The sequence below is a fragment of the Canis aureus genome, chromosome 26 (assembly GCF_053574225.1).
Source record: "Canis aureus isolate CA01 chromosome 26, VMU_Caureus_v.1.0, whole genome shotgun sequence".
In the NCBI taxonomy this organism is placed as follows: Eukaryota; Metazoa; Chordata; class Mammalia; order Carnivora; family Canidae; genus Canis; species Canis aureus.
The window spans coordinates 49,880,788-49,896,026 of record NC_135636.1 but is presented as its reverse complement, the minus strand read 5'-3'; the positions used below and the strand labels follow the sequence as shown (position 1 = coordinate 49,896,026).

Genomic DNA, 15,239 nt, shown 5'->3' with positions numbered 1-15,239 from the left:
GCTGGGAATGTGGTGCTTCAACAGCTCGTCCAGCCTGAATCTTCCTCTACGCTCATGTGAGTGTGTAGCTACCACTGTAGTTTGGAATCTTGCCGAAATTAAAACGTTAACACCCATTAAAAATGTAGAAGACAATGTCGGCTTGACACGTTCCCCACATTTGAGATCCTCCCTCGGGGGCGGTTCGTGCGCTCCGCTGGCCAGCAGAGGTCGCTTCTCACCAGCTGAATTCTCAGCCAAGGCGCCTCTGTCACTTTACAAACCTCAACGTAGGGCTCAGGTGACACAGAAGCAACGGCGTGCGTGAGTACACAGGTGCAGCCAGGTCGGACCTATAGCCTGCAGTTCGCCATCCCCTCTTCTGCTTCGAAACAACCCACATTCCAGAGCATTCCAGAAGCAGAATGAAGGGGTACCTCCTGCTTGCCACTAGTTTAGGCCGTAGAGTATTACGGTTAAAAGCATGTCTGGGGATCCAATTCCAGCTTACCACTTCTGGGCTCTGGGGCCTCGGATGATAAGTAACAATCTCTCTGGGCCTCTGCTTTCTCAGCTTAAAAAAAAAAAATAGGGCTGTTAAGAAAAATACAATGAACACAGTACATGCTTACTGAATGCCGCTTGCCTTTTTAATTAGCGCACTTATGGGAACAGCAGAGCTCAGCCCCTGCCCAGCAGCACCGACAATGAACACCCATCCATCCCATTTAAAGTTAAAACAACAGATCCTTCTGGGCTTTTTAGGGAATTCTATGTAGCTGGTGTAGCACTATCTAAATTAAACCAGGAAAAACAAAATCACCCCATCTACAAGGGTTCAAAGTCAACCCTAACCGCCAAACTCAGAGAGTCAAAGAAAACGATGGTCGGAATCTTTGACAGCAGGGACTTTTCCTAAGACATTCCTGGTGTCTTCTCCCTCTTCTCCCCTCCAAACACACACTGCAGTCTGTGGAAGCTGCAGCCCCACCTGGCCAAGCAGCAGTGTCCTCTGAAGCTAGGAGCTTCTTGATGCACATGGACATGTGGTCCCTCCCTCTCCCCCAGCAAAGCTTGCACGAAGCCTCCTTTTTGAGAAGAAGTAGCTAATCTCCCAGAACATACAGCATACCATAGAGGACGTCTCCAGGGGATTCCCTCCCGGGACACAAGGTCATCCCATTCCGGGCCCCTGGACTTTTCCATGAACTTCCTAGGGCCAAGAAGAGAACCTAGGCAGGCACTTCCCGGGGCTCGAGCACTCCCCTGACAAAGTTGCCACTTAGAATCCAGCTTTCAAATCAATCAATCAATCAATCAATCAATCAATCAATCCAGCTTTCTCTGTTATGCATTCTTGACAGCACAGACGGATGGGCCCGCGTCCCTTGGGTGCGGAGCTGCAGAGTGCGGAGATAAGAATGAGAGGTGAACAGAATCAGATTACCAGACCCTACAGACCCAGGATCCCGTCACGCTTTAACTACAGCAGCACACCCCTTCCCCCGTTATCGACAGGAGATACGTTCCAGGACCCCGAAGGATGCCTGGACCCATGGGCAGCACCAAACCGGACAGGTCCTGGGTCTTTTCCTCTACGTGCCCGTCTATGAAGACGTGCGGCTTACAGATCCAGCACAGCGAGAGATGAACAAGAACAATGACAACAGCGTACACTGGTAAAGGTTTTGTGACTGAGGTCGCTCTCTCCAGGCAGCGTATCGTGCTGTACTCACCCTTCTCGGAACGGGACAGGATAGGAGCCTACGTGAGGAGACACAGGGAGTGGATGGCGCGGGCCTGTGCCAGGCCGCTAGCCCGCCGCTGACCCTCTGACGGCACGTCAGGAGGAGCGTCTGCTTCCAGGCCGCAGGTGCTGGCGGGGAATGAACCCACAGAAAGGGAGGCCACGGGTGGTGGGGGGCATGGCATTCACCATGTAACGCTGAAGCCCACAAAGAGGTCACCAGGGGGTGGGGCCCCAACTTTGAAGGCTGGGAAGCAGCTAGCTGCACATGAAGATTCTTATGGAAGCTCCTCATTCTCAAATGTGGACTGGAAATTTTTCAAGCAGTGGGTTTAAATGCTGTTAGGTTATAATGCGTCCCCTCACTGAAGGGCTCTGCTCAAGCCTTCCCAACAGAGATCTGGGGTCACAGTGGTGGCCAGCGTTCCCGGCGCAGGATTCCAGGCCTGCAGGGCTGCCGGAGAGCCCGGCAGTGTCCTGACTCAGTAGCAAAATGCAGATCCACATCCCAAAACACATGTGTGTCAGAGGCAGGGCCTCTGGGGCATCTGTGGGCCTGGATCCTGCGTGTTAAATGCATTAGGGCCCAAGAGATGCTTTTACCGTGAGGACAATGGGAACCATCGCCAGCAGCAAACACTTATGGAGTACTCGGGGCACGTCAGGGTGGCGTTACAGGATTCCTGGGAATTACCTAATTCAGCACCCCCGAGGGATGGTATGACATGATCCTCAGAGTTGAGAACGCAGGCTCAGAGAGGCTGAGCGACTTCTCTGCCGTCACACAGCTTGGCTGACAGTTCAGCCATGTATCAAAGCTGGGCTCGGCTGATGTCAAACACGTTGCTCAGAATCCCCTAATTCTGTACCCTCAGTTGAGTTACAGAACCTCTGCACGTCCCTCTCGTCTTGAGGGAAAGAGGGAAACAGCGGTGCTAATATCCTAGGGGCCTTTCCTGGGCCAAAGGAGCTAATGCAGGTGTGGTGCTGGGAACGGCACGCCGCCCACAACCGGCCTCCGTTAAAGATTTCAGACTTTTCTCCGCGTTCCTGTACTTTGGTTCACTGCCCTTTCTTTTACATGAATGCACACTTTTCCTTTGAACTTGCTGACTAGGAGGAGAAAATCCTTCCGCTGCCCTCAACGGGAAACCCATTCCTCTTTTGTTAATGAAAATAAACATCACCGTTAAAAAGGTTTCTAGAGATCTGCCACATGCCACCTTATGTCAACTCCTCTCTCACACCCCAGGGACACGGGACCCACACCGGCTGATGGAGGAGGTGCCATTGCCGTGGGCTCACATGGACCAGGGACAGTGGTCTCGCTTGCTCCCCAGGCCTCACCCCGCAGCCCGGTGCTCCTCCTACAGCGCAAATCCACCGGGGCTCCCCCTCCATCCCTCTCCTGTCATCCCCAGGTCCCAAGGGCCCTCCGCCCCTCTCTCTCTCTCTCTCTCTCCAGCTTGCCCTGGCTCTGGCCACACATACACACCTTTCACTCTGTGAAAGTCCCGTGTCTGCCCTGCTCCCTGGCCAACCACAGCCCGCAGAAACCCAGCCTAGAGACTGTTTTTGTAAATAAGGTTTGTGGGCACATAGCCACGTGCTCTCGCAAGCACTTCTGTGGCTGCTTTTGGGCCACCCCGTGGAGCTCAGTGGTGCCCACCATCAGGAACCTTCTGACCCACAAAGGCAACAATAGTCAGCTGGCTCCGTGCAGAAGAAGCCTGTGGACCTTGTTTCCCACTCTTTGCAAATGTTTTCCCGCATCCCAGAGGCTCTTTCCCTGGCCGTCTACCTGACCAACTATTCGCCCCCGGGCTGCCCCAGCGCCCAGGCTCAGGGAGGAGCCCGAGGATGCACACTCATCATCATGTGCTTTTAGCTCAAGGGGGTCGGCAAGTCTGCTCACCTTCTCCCATCAGTCTGGGAGGACGGGACCCAGACATGTTTACCATTATGACCCCCGACCCACCAGCACATCCTGCCCAGGAGCAAGTCTCAACAGACCAACTCCGCTCTCAAGAACCCATCCCTAAACCAAGCACGTAGAGAAAGAGCACCTGAGGTTAGTGGGGCCGCTGATGGGAGCATGCACGCTCCTCAGAGCTGAGCAATCAGAAGGAGCCTGCCGCGGAGAAGCGCCAGGCCCCAGCAGGGGAGCTGCCTGCAGCAGCCTGGCAGAGCGGGAGGCTCCGTGGCCAAGGGCGGGCTCACCTGCAAGGACCACGGGTGGAATCGCACCAAGCACCACCCTGATGAAGTCCACCCTGGGGACACTGGGACCATCCAAGGGTGACAACCCTTCAGACCCAAACTCCTACCACATCCCTAAGCTGCGGTGAAACTGGAGAGGTCCAGCCACCCCCAGGACCTAGGGTAGAGCCTACCTCTCAGCAGGGGCCTGCTAACATGGAGGGATTTCACTGGCCGGGGCAGCCGGCGAAAGGCAGAGGTGCGAGCCGTGTTCAGCAGTAGGTCACAGAGAACAGATGCCCCCCTGGCTCTGAAGCCCAGAACCCACCAGCCACCAGAGCCCGGCATGCCCCTCCACGTGGCCTGGATGTCCAATCTCCCACATTTGTAGGGACCATTTGACCTCTAGCCCCCACACCGTGCCTGATGTATTCATAGCTAGCAAATTTTACGAGGGAAAGAGCTTCCAACTCGACAGTGAGGCCCCCCTGAATATTTCCATAGGAAATGCTAACGGGTCAGAAGAGGGGGTGGATATTTCAAAGCACGCACAGGCTCCTTTGGTGGGTTCGTGTCTGGTTTCCTTTTCTCCCCACCTTTGCCTCAGCTGGCACCTGCCCCGGTCTAGTCAAATAAAACCACCACCAGCACCACGGCCCCGACCGAGCCCGACAACGACCCAGGGCGGCACACACTGCACTAAGCTCCTCCTCCCTTCAAACAACCCTGACCAGGAAAGGAGGCTGGAAATGAGGCTTCGAGCAGCTCATCCAGCACACCTGATGGAGAGGTGATGAAGAGAGCCCTGCACATGAGGAGCATGGCACTTAGCACCCCAGCCAGCACCTGGAGGCTCTGGGCACCGAGGCAGCCACCTGCTGAGGATTTAGGCCACGAGGAAGGTCCCTCTTCCTCATCCTGCCCTACGGTTCCGGGCTCAACTAAGCTGCTCCCACAGGACACTGGCTCCCTTGGAGAGAATCTTCCTGCTTAGAAGTTCCCGGAGGCAGGCAAAAATGTCCCAGGAGGAATGCACATGGGAAGGCCACCCGGGAACACCCTCAAGCACCTACACCTCCTCGCTGTGTCAAGCTTGGGAAGAGACAGTAGAGAAAAAAGCTCTGGCGAATGTTGAAACCCAACCACACAGGAAAGCATGGCGGGGCTCGGAGCCCAGAGCACGGCTGTGCCTCTGAGGACACGATACTATGGGGCTGGGAGGGTGGGGGCGTGGGGTGGGGTGGGGACCCCAGGCCAATGGTCATCCTGGCAGCGGCTCAGCCCTGCACAGCCTACGGCCAGTACCTGCATCGTCAGAACGGGAGTCCAAGGACAGCGGCTCATCCAGGGAAGACTGGTCTGTCCCAGTGGCCAAAGGGCTTCCTGGTGGGGCTTCTTCTGAAGTCAGCGTCTCCTGCTTGGGGGTGGACGGCTCACTCTGCGTGGCTCGGGGCCCTCCATCAGGGGTGCAGGCTTTGCTTTCAGCATCTGCAAGGAAATCCAGGTGTCAGCTGAGCCCACATCTCCCTTCCTCCGTGCTTTCGTTCACGTGAGGTGCCTCCCTGGGAAGCATGCCATCCCAGGCCCCAGCAGGACACCCCGGTGTCTCCTCCCCACACCTCCTGGGAGTCCCTCTCCACATCCAGTATTCCTAAGGAAGCTCGTCCTAAGGAGGCTGCTATTCCGCCAGCCCCCTGGCCTCTGTACAGCACCCACCTGTGGGGGACTGTGCCACCCACATCAGTACCCGGCAGTGCCCCCCATTCCCACGATGGCCTCTGCCCGTGGCTTGCATTGGCCAACAGGGCCTCAGCAGGCTTGAAGCAGCAATGCCTTCAAGAGTGCTCACACCCTCCCTACCATCGAGCCACCACCTGCCTCACTGCTAGGATGCACCTGGCCAGCAGGCTGGGGGACGAGAGGCAGATGGTACAAAACGGAGCTGCTCCTGTCCAGCAAGGCCAGCCCAGACCGGATGACAAACAACGACCACCCGAGGCACTGCAGGTGTTTGGTACAAGACATTCTCGTGGATACAGGTAACCAACCTGCTTCCGTGCCCGCCCACTGCTGCACCTCGGTCCCCTAGGATGCAAACCATTCTCTGCCACCCACCCCAGGGAATAAGAAGAGTCGATTCCTTCCCCCAGTTGGCTCACACTCTCCGGTGCTGCAGGCCCAGGAATAGGAGCACAGCCAAGGACCGGGGGGGCTCAGAGCAGCTCTAGACAGGTGGCCTCCTCAGAAAAAAGTGACCCCAGGCTCCTAATAGGGCTGAAAGGAGGACTCAGTGCCTCTCCTTGCTTGGGGCTCAGGTGGAACCTTTGAGGGTCTGGCTTTGGACTGACTGATCACCTCCAGGATTGTATTTTGCCAAAGACAGGCTTGGTGATCAGGGGCATAATGAACGGGTCCAGTCACACGGCCACCAGATGGCAGGTCGGAGCTGGGAGTCACAGCCAACGGATAACGATCACCCCTCTGAGATGCAGACCAGGGCATGGAGCCCCTGCACGGCCCCCTCAGGTCCCACAGCCAGCGTGCCTGGGTCACCAGGTGGTCACCACGTGCAGAGCGGCAGCGTGACCTGCACGTGTGCACACGGCAGTGTGGGTCCCCAGCCTGGCTCAGGAGAGCTGCCTCCCATCCCTGGGGTGGGCGGGGGAGTGCAGGTGGTCGATCTCAGGGTCAGGGCTCCCTTCATCTGGGCCAGCCTCAACTCCCACCTGCTGCCCTCCTGTCCTCCAACAAGGCCCCTTTCACCCCCAGAAGTGCCCTGGTTGGACAAGAATGGACCCTGCCCACACATCCCATCCCATGGCAGACGTCTCTGGCTTCAGTCTCCTCGCCCCTACCACGGGGATGATGATGTCACTACAGGCTTCGTGGCATCCACGTGGGAATTCAATGAGTTAATCTACACAATGCCCCTGCCAAGAAGCAGGCCCTTCTCATGCCTGCAATGATCATTACTACTGTTGACGAGGTCTGACGAGGATGACGGATAGTCCGGCCCCATGAGTGGACGCATGTGCCCACGTGAGAGCAACAGGCTGGGGGCTCACTGCACCCAGGACCTGGGCCCAGCCCACGGCATGTGACCCCCCAGGGACGGGAGTTGTAACCACGGCCACCTATTCCCGGGGAGGGCAGAAAGGTCAGCCAGGCTGAGGTCTGGAGAGCTGGGGCGGGGAAGGTCTCACCTGTGCAGCCGTGTCACCTGACCAGAGGATCCAGACGAGCAGGTGGCCAATATTCTAGACTTTGTGGGCCACGTGCCACAGGGCCCATACTGCGATTCTTTGATTTTTTTATTTTTATGAAAAAACAGTTTTAAGTTTAAAAACCATACTCAGCCCAAGGGCCTTACAAAAACTGGTCCTGGGCCAGCTCTGACCCGCAGACTTGCCGCCACGGTCCGCCTACCAACCCCGACCCAGGAAAAGCCCCGGACGCAAGCTGGGAAAACACACCCAGTGGACACGATTAAGTGTCGCAAAGGTCCAGCTCTAAAGCGTGCTTTCTCGAGCCCTTGCTCAGGACGGGCTCACCTGTACTTGACATACGGTTGTGATGGTCCCTGCCGCCAGCTTCCTCGGTCCCCGGGGGCAGAGGACAGCCAGCCTGGAGGGGAAGCTGCGCCCTGCCAGAGACGCGGCTGGCCCCTGCAGCACCGTGCCAGCTGAACGCTACCACTCGGCCAGGTGAGGCTGCGGCCCGCCGCCTGCAGAGGCGGACACCCGTTCTCAGGAAGGACAGGCCATGTGCTGCCGGTGACGGACGCTGTTGTTTGGAACAATAGCCCCCCTCTCCCCATCATCATCAGCGACAGCAAAGTGGTCACAACACTGAGGGTCCGCGGCCCGGAGCCGGCTCAGCAGAGGCTCCACCCGACGTGCAGCTGGAGGCCTCCGCCACCTGCGGCCCAGCTCCGGGCACTTGCAGGACTCTCCCAGGCTGTGCTCCGAGCTCCGGTTCAGAATCATGTTCAATGAAAGTTACGGTTCCCAAAATAGCGCTGGTGGCAGGGCCGTTGCTAAGAGACGCTGGCTGGGGCGGGGGGAGCTGTGGGTGGCTGTCCCCTGAGCCTCGCTGCTCAGCCAGCCCTCCCTCCTGGCCCGGTCTCCATCGGACGCCCCTCCCCCTCCCCCAGGGCTATGGGGGGAGACACAGCGGAGCAGCCGCGGGGACAGGGAGCGTGCCCCCAACACGCACACGCCCCGTGTGCACACACATGCAGACACACGCACACGCTGCCCCCACGTTCCTGCCACACGGAAGCCAGACACACCTGACAACGTGTCACTGCCCAGTGCCCCCCGGGGAAGGAAACCCTGTGGCTCTCAGGTCACTGAACACAGCACCAGGGTGACAAGGATGTCCTTCTTCTACCCCGTGGTAGAGTATGAAATTCCTTCAGTTGAAAAAAGGCCGAGTGGCCACATACGGGGAAGATGTGTAGGCTCCTGTCCTTACCTGCTGCTTCGGGCGAGGGAGGGAGTAGAGGGGCCGGGATGCTGGCTGGCCCTCCCCTGTCACCTGGTGAGTCACAGGAGCGGGGCCAAAGCAGGGAAGACAGAGTGGGGGACGGGTCACCTCCCCCACCTCCAGCCCAGTCCACGTCCTACGCTCCTTAGCAGCACCCATGGGTCCCTCCCAGGTTCCAGCAGGTTGCCTGACTTTCCGGAATGAAAAGAGGAGTTGGGTCAGACTGCTCAGAAACGCGCAGGCCAATAGGATCACAAAACACCCCCCGGGGACTCTCGGGCTCTCTCCCACAGGCCCTGCCCAGGAGCCAGCTCGCACCCTCATGCTGCTGACTGCCCTGTGGGCCAACTCCCAGGTGACAGCTGTGGGGGCATGCATGTGTCCACGTGGGTTTGTCCTGCCCGTGAAGCTCAAGGGTGAGGTCTGGGGCAGCTCTGCAGGGCCCGTGCTTGAGCCCTCTCTGGGGCCCGGGGCCCTGTCACCCACACCCAGCACCCAGGCGCCTCCACGGGGAGGCACTCCGGCTGCAGACACGTGGCCTGGCTGGGAACAGGTGGTGGCAGGGGAGGAGGAGTCCTTTAGCCAAACCTGGGAGGGGGACTCACCTCCGCGCCTACACCAGACAGAGGCCACAGGAGGGGAGGGGGCGGCTCCACACCCCTCCAAGAACGCCTGGCAACGGGCAGGAACACGGGTTATCGCAACACCAGGACGCCAGGGACGCACACGGCCTGGCTGGGGCTGGCCTTGGCCCCCAGCGGGAAGAGGCATTTTCGAAGCAAGGGGCCTGGGGTGCTACCGCAGGGCAGTACTGACCCCAGGGGCCTGCTGCCAACCCGTCCTAGATCCCGCGGTCCCTGCACACACAGGAAAGCTCCGCAGAACACAAGCCGCCCCCTCCGCCCCCTGACCCCAGGGCCCTCCCAGAGGCTCTGAGGACCAGCCTGCTCCGCCACCGCCTGGGCTCCCACTGAGACCTCGCCCGCTGTCCGGGCCAGGCCCGGGTCCCATTCTTCGGGTGCCACTGCACTCAGCGCAGCTGACTTCATGTGGATCTGTGGGATCACCTCCGGGGGCATCAGTCGGCGAGCGCAGTTTCAACTCCCGAGGAAGGACTGTGTGTGGGACCCACCTGCTCCCGGCTCGTCCTCACTCGGCCGACCGGAGTGTGACCTAACGTGGGGGTTGGCGACGGCACGCTGGGGGCCAGCGCCGGACACCACCTGCTCCCTGAGGCCCTTGGGTCCCTCAGATGACACGTTGCACAACGGTTCAGAGCCGAGTTAAAGCAGAGCTCTCCTTGGAAGACCCCCCCCCCCTTCAGTTCTGCACCCGCCTCTATTTTTCTGACAGGAATCAAACCCACATCTTTGCTTCCTCTTCATTCACAGGTGATAAGACTTTCTAGGACAGAAGACAAGCAGGCCGGATGCGGGGCTATCGTCCCTTCCCCTTCCCCTTCCCCAAGCTCCAAAGGAAGGTTTGCTGGTGACATTTAAAATGCAGAGTCGGAGCTGCTTTGTCCCATCCCGATGAAACGGGCCAGGTGACAATCCCCCAGTTCTGAGAGTCGGACGTCAACACCCCAATGCTGCAGGACGGGCTGCCAGGTTCCGTCACGGGCATGGGCAGCTCCTCGTGCCGGCTTCCCACCACCACGGCCCGTCACCACGCTCCCCTCCCAAGCTGAAGAGCAACGAGGGCGGAGAGCACCCTGGGCTGGAGAGCAGCCGGGCCGGTGGCGGGGGGGGGCAGGGCCTGCTGCGCATCCTGGTCCTGACGCCTGAGCCAAAGGACAGGGACCATGGCAACGGGGCAGGAGCTCCACACGCCCCCGCAGCCTCGGGGAGCCGCCCCCCAGGCCAGGCCCCTTCCATCAGGAGGCAAGAGCGTGGCCCGGCTGCAGAGGGAGGTCCCGGGACAGCCAGGTCTGCTGCCCCCCGCGTCTCAGAGACGGGAGGATGGAAGGTGCACATCGGGACCCGCGTCTGTGCCCCGTCGTCACGCACAGGCCAAGACCAGGTGGGGAGCTCCAGAACTCTCTGAGTGAACCGTGGGCAGCAACAGCCAGTGTTTCTCAAGGACGCGCGGTGGGGGTGCCGGGGGTGGGGGGCGGGAGCACAGGGAAGGGGTGAGGCGGGTCAGCGCCCAGAAGGGCTGGCAGCGGTACTAGACGGCCGCGTGGGTAAATGTAACCTGCCCCAATCACGGATAATGGTGGAGACGTGAAACAGAAGCCAACGCCACCACGTAGTCGGGGGAAGCAGGACGAGGCCAGCCCACCCCGGCCCCACCACAGCAAGAAGCCTTTGGCCACCGTCGACAGATGAGGGCTCCTAGCTCCGTGCCCTGGAGCAGAGGCGGCCCGGAGCCTCAGGATGGGCCCATGGGGGACCAGCCACCACGGAGGCCTCCCCAGGGCCAGCCCCGCTGCCGCGATCGCCACTCCACCCTCTGTGGGCCCCGCTGACCCCACTCCATCATCTGTAGGGTGCCAGCCCCATTGACCCCGCTCCATCATCTGCAGGGTAGTGGCCCCATTGATCCCGCTCCATCATCTGCAGGGTAGTGGCCCTGCTTACCCCGCTCCATCATCTGCAGGGTGGTGGCCCCACTTACCCCGCTCCATCATCTCCAGCAGACCCTTCTTGATGAGCTCCTCCCGACCTTGCCTGCCGGTCATCTTCTTCTCCAGCGCTGCACAACACACAGACACGCAGGTGAGCATCTAGCTTACAGCAGGTGATGGGGGGAGAGAGGGGCGCGGGGGGCTGCCAGGCTGGGTGCTGGCCAGGGACCCCAAGCTTTCCCACTACGCGGTCTGCACAGTGCTGCAGAGACGCTCACCCAGGAGAGCACATTCTGCGGACGGCTTGAGCTGTCATTCCTGTGATTCAGCTGAAGAGCAAGGCCTGGATAACCCTTCCCTAAGTGGACTTCCTGCCCATTGACCTTCCGCCTAAAGCTCCTTAACTTCCCGGCCCAGGAGCGCATCATCTCTCTGCCCCCAGAACCCTGGGGGACTTTTCTGTGGGTCCTGTTATCTTTTGCTCAATACATCCTGGCAGCTCTTGACGTCTGCTCACAGAACAGTCTCCCGCCCCACCAGAGGTCTCTCCAATAAAACCCCAGGTTAAAGCTTTCAAAGAAGTCACCAAAAAGGGAGGGAGAGGCCAGCGCCCCCCCCCCCCACACACACACACCAACCCTGTGGAGCCAGTTCTCCTCAAAGCCTCCGGGCAGCTCGCCCCCAAGCATGAGGCAGGGGGCTCACTCTGCTGCACAGTCTCCTCTTCGTTATCTTTCCAGAAAACTATTTGCCTACCACAGAACCTGGTTTCCAAATGCCTGCCGAGGGCCACAGTGGGGGACACCGAACAGAGCCGGCCCTCCCGTCGTCGGAGCTTAAAGACTAGCGGCAGAGGGCAAACAGGTAATGGCAACGAAGTTATTTATTTACAAATCTTTACTGAGCACTTACTACGTGCCCAGTGCAGGGCGGGCGCTGGGGCATCCCTGGGGAGCAGAACCAACCCAGGCCCCCTCCCTCCAGGATCTAGGGAGCTCTAGTGGGGAGCAGGTGGTGATAACAGGGCTGTTCAAATGATTAGAACTAATAAAGCATTTACTGAGCACCTACTTTGTAGCAGGCACAGGGGAGCCGGACAATGAGCATCTCTAAATGGGTGAGTGGAATGACCCAGAACCAAGGGGAAACCCAGGCCACGCTCAAATATCAGGGCTGGCTTCCCTGCAGGTGTTCACACCGAGAGAGCCGAGCACCAACAGGGAACCCAAACACCATCAGGAGGAAGACATTTCTGGGCAAAGGGAACACGATATCCTTCCTTAGGTCCAATCTCCAGGTGCCAGAAGTGTGCACGGAGCAGAGAACTTGAACTCTGACCTTGGGAGGGGTGAGTGGAGAAGCCGCCATCTGGTCCAACAGACAAGGGTGAGCAGCACCCAGGGGACCCCGTTGGGTGGTGCTCACTGGGGTGCGGCTCACACAGAACATCGCCTGCCCTGACTCCTGAGCCTCTCATCGACCCCAAGAGGCAGCCGTGAGGATCTGCTGTCCGCCTCTCAGGGGACTGGCCCCCACCACCGAAGCCCCCTCCCTCAAAGCCGTTTGAGCAGTTCCAGAGCAGGTTCCAGCTCGGGGGCCACTTCCCAGGCCAGCGCATCTGGGAGCCATCCTCGGGACGCTGCCTGTGCTCGCCCGGCCCGGGCCTCGGTTAACCTTGTTTCTTTAAACCACCTTTAGATTTCACTTCATCTCGTGCTAAGTGCCTGTGAGATCGGGGACCCCAGATACTGAAATAACTAATATCCCACACTGTGAGGGGACGAGTGGTTTAGAATAAATGAAATGTAGCCGGATTTCCAAATGCCTCATAAAGGGCCCCCAAGTGAGGACCCCAGGCATTAACCTACAGGCCTTCAATGTACCTGCGGGGACCCTACAGCATCCTGATGAGGTTACAGATCACTCACCTGCAGCACAGTGTGGAAGGGGCCTGGGGTGTGGAGTCCGCAGATTGCACAGCTCACCCCCCCCCCCCAATTCTCTGGCCCAGGGCACATCAGGGGCTCCCAAGGTCACACATGTCACCATGCTCTGGCCCCCCCATGCCTTTGCAAGAACTGTTCCCTCTGCTACAAATGCTGTTCCCTGCTTTTCTCAAGAGGCCTGTTACACCTGGGCTCAACGGTGCCTCCTCACCGGAGACTTCTCAGAGCATCCAGCCCAAAGTGAGACCCACCCCCCAACCCCCCTATGCCCCCTACTCCCCCACGCCTCCTCCCCAGCACCTGCTCAGCATCTCTGCAGCCCCACCAGGGCCCTGATCTCACGGGCTTGTGCCCACACTCACTGGTCTGCGGCCCCACTCCCCACTGGGCAGAAAGCTCTAAGTGCACGGGGCCTGGGGCCCCATCCACCTTGTGCCTGGCACACAGGAGGCGCTCAGGATCCCTGCAGAAACACCGATCTGCTTTCATGCTCAACAAGGAGAACTGGCCAATCAGCTTCTTGGTCGGGGGGTGGGGGTTAAGAAATTATTTGTAAAATGTATAAAAAGTGTGAGTGAGGGACCTGTTGCCGCCAAGGGCTGTGTCTCCGACATCCTCGGAGCCGGGAGTCTGCACTGCCAGAGGCGGGGGAGGAGACGGGCCCGGGGCCTCCGGGGACAGGACGGCAGCAGCCTGAGACCGGCACGTTCCCGCCCGGTCCCCAGGGCCCGGACTCCTGCCACCAGCACAGCTCTCACTGTTTCCAGCTCAGCGGCAAGGCCAGGCGGGAGCAGAGATGCGGCCTCCCCTGAGGTCTGCTCTTCGGGGCACGGACCTCCTTCCCATTTACCAAGGACACCCTGTCACGCGGGAGCCAGACCCGAGCCCGGCTGCCAGGGCTCACACTCCAGTTCCGTGGGCTGCCGGCCGCGTGACCTGGACTGGCTTCCCCTCCCTGAGATGGGCAGGCCCCCCTGAGAGCACTGGCTCTGAGGGCTCGGTTGGTCACTCCTTGCTACTATCATGTCAGGGCCCACCACAGGTGTCATCTGTGATCCAGCACAGCCCAACTTCCCACCGAGCAGGGACTGGCAGGGTGTAAGGACGCAGCCCCAGGTGAGTGAGGGAAGGAAGCTGCTGGGCCCTTGGGGGGGCGGGCGTTGGGGTGGGAGTTCCCCGATGGGCAGCCTCTGCGGGGGGAGTGGGGAGCGGCTGGCTGGGGCTTCCAGTAAGAAGGGATGCCTCCAGAATCCAGGCCACGAGGAGGGCCCTGACCCTCCGATCCGCCCGGGGGGCTCCCAGGGACGCAGGCCCAGTGTCATCGGAGAGTGTTGGGAGCCTGTTGCCCCACCCTGCCCCGCAGGGACCCCGAGACTGGTGCGCCCCAGGGGTTTGGGTGGTGAGGGGTGACAGGTGTGTCCCGGGACCAGGACCGGGGATGGAGGTGACCTGAGAAGTGGAACAGCTCCTGCCAGCGGGGCCCACAGAGCTCAGCCCGCCCTCCCGTGGGGGCCGGAGGCCGACGTGCTCACCGAGCAGCGTGATGACCCAGGCGCCAGCTCCCTGTCCCCCATGCTCACCGGACGTCGTCTGCTTCAGCTTTTCGTTTTTCTTCTTCCTCCATTTCCAGGGTTTGAAGATCCTGCCCAGGGTGGCCAGCTTGCTGCTCCTCCTCACCGGGGGAGTGCGGATCCCTGAGACCAGATATTCGGAGCGCGCTGGGGGGGCTTGGTCCATCTCATCTGGAAGGGGAACACCAGGGTGATCACCACTCCTATGTGACTCCGCAGGGGGGCAGGTTGCCGAGGTGACTGCTCACCCAAGGGGCCACTGATGACCCTCCAAACCCTGGGGCTCACTCGCATGGGAGCCAGCACCTGACCTGGGTGCTCTACTTCCCTCCAGTGGAAGCCCTCCCCCCGGGACCCACCCTGCAACTTGGCATTTGGCCACAGCAATGTGAAGACGTCTCAAATTTCCCATGAACTCTCTCCCACCCCAGGACCTTTGCTCATGCTATGCCCCTCACCCATGCTGTTCTCCTCAGCTTTTTGCTGTAAGCACTTCACCTACCCGGCTAAGTCTGACTTTCTCTGCACACCTCCACCTTCTCCTGTCCCAGACGAGGTTCAGAGCCTTGCCTCAGGCTCCTGAGGCTACCTGTGCTTCAGGCATCCGGGAGCAGCAAGGGAGCCTGGGGGCCTGCCCTCCCGCTCAGCCATCAGCTCTCTGTCTCGGACCTCAGCACAGCCTGGCCGTGGTCCTCACACAACAGCTGCAATAGGGGTTGGTCCGTGAACGGGCAAAGGGA

General features: G+C 60.0%; 1 protein-coding gene across 3 annotated transcripts in view; it reads right to left on the bottom strand.

Annotated features, from left to right (window-relative positions):
* The window catches only part of PHACTR3 (phosphatase and actin regulator 3), a 210,244-nt gene that overhangs the window by 78,062 nt on the left and 116,943 nt on the right, over positions 1 to 15,239 (bottom strand). For all 3 annotated transcript variants that reach the window (XM_077873771.1, XM_077873773.1, XM_077873772.1), the window contains exons 2-4: positions 14,509 to 14,670; positions 11,033 to 11,110; positions 5,231 to 5,413 (exon numbers count right to left, since the gene is read on the bottom strand). In XM_077873771.1, coding sequence (XP_077729897.1) covers positions 5,231 to 5,413; positions 11,033 to 11,110; positions 14,509 to 14,670 — 423 coding nt within the window. The remainder of the gene's footprint in view (positions 1 to 5,230; positions 5,414 to 11,032; positions 11,111 to 14,508; positions 14,671 to 15,239) is intronic.